The sequence below is a fragment of the Solanum pennellii genome, chromosome 11 (genome assembly GCF_001406875.1).
Source record: "Solanum pennellii chromosome 11, SPENNV200".
In the NCBI taxonomy this organism is placed as follows: domain Eukaryota; kingdom Viridiplantae; phylum Streptophyta; class Magnoliopsida; order Solanales; family Solanaceae; genus Solanum; species Solanum pennellii.
The window spans coordinates 12,101,481-12,105,490 of record NC_028647.1 but is presented as its reverse complement, the minus strand read 5'-3'; the positions used below and the strand labels follow the sequence as shown (position 1 = coordinate 12,105,490).

Here is a 4,010-nt window from a genome sequence, read left to right as displayed (position 1 = left end):
AGACGATATCAATGCACTATCATAAAATCAAACAATTTCCGCATGGACGATCTCCATGTGTCCAAATTATAATCTTAACATCATGTCATCCTCAGCACGGACGATCTCCACATGCCCAACTATTATTTGGAGTTATGATGATTTGACAAACTGAGAGACCTTGTGAAGAGACCTCATTCATTGTGCAAATGTACATGCAACTGCCAGGTCTTTATCGATAGGGGGAAGGACACATGGAAGAATATGTAGGCACTGGTGTACTGTTTGTCATCATCAAAAAGGGGGAAAATGTTATTTGTAGTTTTGATGATTTGACAAACTCAGGGACCTTATGAAGGAAACTGGTTCTTGGCTCAATATACTTTTTGGCTTCGAGCTGAAGAAAGTACAAAAAGTTGGTGCACAGTCTCCAACAGTGGCAGAAGTGGCAGACGTGCTAGAATTCTCAGCCAATGGGATTGTTTTACGTTTTGTGACCTTTCTATATAAATAAAACATCCCCATATTCACAATTTAGTTTTTGCAACTTGAAAAACATCTCAAGAACTCTTGAAAAGGCTTACAAAAGGAGTGAAGAAGCATCCTCAATATCAACTCAAATCTGAAAGAGCTGGAAGCTTAGTTTTCCTAGGATTATTTCTTCTAAACGGAAATTGTAAATCTGTTCCTCCATTTATAAAGGAAACAGATAGTTATTTGGTGTGAAAATCCTAAATCAGTTGAGTCCAACTGATTTAATGGGCAGCCTTGAGTTTTGCTTAGTAAAAATCCTAAGTCATCCGAAACGTGGTGATAGTGGGCAACCTGCGTGTTGATTAGTTGAATCCTAAGTTGTCTAGTGGTGATAGCTTAGTGGCAGAGTGAAATCTGCTTAGGCTCTTCAAGCAATAGAGTTATTGCTTGGTTGTGAAATTGATAGCTTTTTCTCACATTTTGTAAACGGTTTTACATTTGCTTGTGAAAACTAGTGGAAACGGTTTGAAATCCTCTGAGACGGGTCGTGGTTTTACTCCCTTGAGCAAGGAGGTTTCCACGTAAACTGTTGGTGTTTATATTCTGTCTTTATTTACAGTTGTTCATATTTTGAGTGTGTCAAGGGACCTGGTCCATTGACTGATAGTGGAAGCACAGATTCTAACAAGTGGTATTTAAACAGGTACTCTCTATCTGGTTAATACCAAGAGAGTGATTCTTGTTCTAGAAGGGCTGCTGCACTCAATCTGGAAGAGGCCCAGTCTTCGACTCGACCTCTTCGGTTCAATGGTCACTTCTATTGCTGGTGGAAAGTTATAATGCATGATTTCCTTATGGCTGAAGATAGTGAACTATGGGATATTGTCCTTGATGGACCATTTTTTCCTACGATTGAAGAAAAAGATGGTGAAATCACTAGACTTGTTCCAAAGCCTAGACGAAAATACGATGAAGCTGACAGGAAAAATATTGAAAAGGGCTACAAAGCAAAGAAGCTTCTTGTATGTGGTATAGAACCTAATGAGTTCAATCGTGTCTCAGCTTGTGAATCGTCAAAGGAGATTTGGTATTGTTTAAAAATAGCTCATGAAGGAACTAAACAAGTAAAAGAGTCAAAGATCGATATGCTTACCTCTCAGTATGAAAATTTCAAAATAAGAGAAGGTGAAACCATTCATGAGACGTTCACAAAGATGTCATCAATCACAAATGAGTTGAGAAGTCTTGGAGAACTCATCAGTATGAGCAAGAAGGTCAGGAAAGTTCTTCGAATCCTTTCCAAGTCCTGGCAAAGCAAGGTGGATGCAATCACTGAAGCAAAAGATCTGAAAGTGTTGACAATGGATGCTCTTATTAAAAAAACTCAAAACTCATGAGATGAACCGAAGTTATGATCACTCAAAGAAAGAATCCAAGAAGGATAAGTATTTAATACTGAAACACAGATCTGAAGAAGGCTCCAGTGAATATGATGATATGGCTTACCTTATCAAAAGGTTCTGAAGATTGTGAGAAAAAACAAGGGATTCATAAAGGGAGCAAATGTTCCTCGAACTGCAACTCGAAATGATACTTGTCACAAATGTGGAAAGGCTAGACATTTTATAAGAGATTGTCCATCACTCAAAGCTGAAAACAAAGAATATCAAAGACCAAGAGGCGAGAAAGAAAACCGCAGGGACCTGGTACTTGATAAAAGTGATCAAAAAGTTGCAGCTGATTATGTGGTCAAGAAAGCTCTTGCTACATGGGGAGATTCTTCAAGTGATTCAGAAGACTTTGATGAACCTAATGATGCATCAATGGTGGTTTTCATGATGAGAATAATATATTCAATGAAATGTTCACTTTCATGGCTCAGTCAGATGATGAAAATACTGAGGATAAGGTAACACTTCTTGATATCAAGCAAAATCTGAATACTTATTCTCTTAAAATACTGAGAAAATTAGCGAATGTGATGATTGATTATGTGAATGAATTAACTTTTGAATGAGATTCCATGAATGCTGAGTTTGAAAGTCTAAATGAAAATAGCGATAAAATTGGTGAGAGAATGGCTCAAATTGAAGGCAAAATGATTGTTCTAGGATATGAAAAACTAAAACTCAAAAACCAATTGTATCTGATGAACAAGAAGTCTGAAACACTAAAAGGAAAGTCTACTAGTTTACATGTTGAGCTGGAAGGAAAACTAAAAAACATTGAGACTAACCTTGTCTTAGCCTTGGAAAAGAACAAAAGCTAAGAGAGAGATATTGTCAAACTTAAGGATGACCTTGCGAATTCCATTAAATGGACAAAATCTTCTTAGCTGATTTCAAATGTGAAAAATCATAGCGACTAAAACAAAAAGGGTTTAGGAAGCTTGAATATTACTCCTCCTTTCAATCCTCACAACAAATATGTTTTCGTGTTAGATAATTTGTTGTGTCTTCACTGTGGTAGAAATTGACATTTAAAAAGGGAATGTACATCCTGGAGAGAGTCACATGAAAGATTCTCAAATTGTACAGAAAAGAAAAGGATTTCAAAAGAGGGACCTGGTCCTGTCCAAAATCCCTTGATCAAAAAGAGTCTAAAATTACCTCACTGGGTAAGAAACACTTTGATTACTCCTTTATATGCCTTTTGGGAACTCAAATTGGAATGGGTTCCCAAGTCTAATAACTGATTCTTGTTGCAGGTGAGTGAGAGGAGGAGCATTCAATGTTGGTACAGGGATAGTGGATGCTCCAAACATATGACTGGAGATACAAAAAACTTCCACTCGCTCAAGGCACTTCAAGGTGGAGGTGTCTCTTTTGGTGATGGAAAGAAGGGGTATATTTTAGGTATTGGTGAAGTGGGAAAATCTCTTGAAGAATCCATTGACAATGTGTACAATGTCAGTGGGCTGAAGTACAGTCTTTTGAGTGTGTCTCAAATTTGTGACAAAGGGAATGAAGTAAAGTTTACATTTGAGGAGTGTACTGTAGTCAATCTGACCACAAAGAAAGTGATTCTCACAGCTCAAAGATGTAAAATCATGTATGTGGCAAACTTGAAAACATCTCATGGAGATGATCTGACATGTCTAAGTGCTCAAAATGAAAATGCTGATCTGTGGCATTGGAGACTAGGTCATGTGAGCTCATCTCTATTGAATAAGCTGATTTCTAAGGACTTGGTACAAGGTCTGCCAAAGCTGAAATTTTGTGAAAGTAAAATCTGTGAAGCATGTGTCAAAGGAGAACAGATTTGATCATCATTTAAGTCAAAGAAGCAAGTAACCTCATCGAGAGTATTAGAGCTGCTGCACATGGATTTATATGGACCCTTGAAAGTTCAAAGTAGAAGTGGAAAGAAATACATTTTGGTGATTGATATACCGTGGTTTCACGGTATAATTAATACTTTTTCCTTAAGTTTAGTGTGTCCGAAAAGCCTTTTTGTGCTAATTTTTATATAAGTTTCTCTTTGTTTTGCAGGAAATCTGTCCAAAGCTGAATGCGGAGATTTTGAGCGAAGAAATGCAGAAGAGACCACCTACGGAG

The 4,010-nt window shown here is 37.4% G+C and overlaps 1 protein-coding gene across 1 annotated transcript; it reads left to right on the top strand.

Annotated features, from left to right (window-relative positions):
• Positions 1-233: 233 nt before the first annotated feature.
• LOC114074703 lies at positions 234-3,718 on the top strand. The gene is made up of 8 exons (XM_027912695.1): positions 234-262; positions 325-460; positions 969-976; positions 1,073-1,156; positions 1,202-1,805; positions 1,971-2,279; positions 2,336-2,362; positions 3,161-3,718. Exons 1-8 carry the CDS (start codon positions 234-236, stop codon positions 3,716-3,718), a joined length of 1,755 nt encoding a protein of 584 aa, XP_027768496.1.
• The last annotated feature ends 292 nt before the right edge of the window (positions 3,719-4,010 follow it).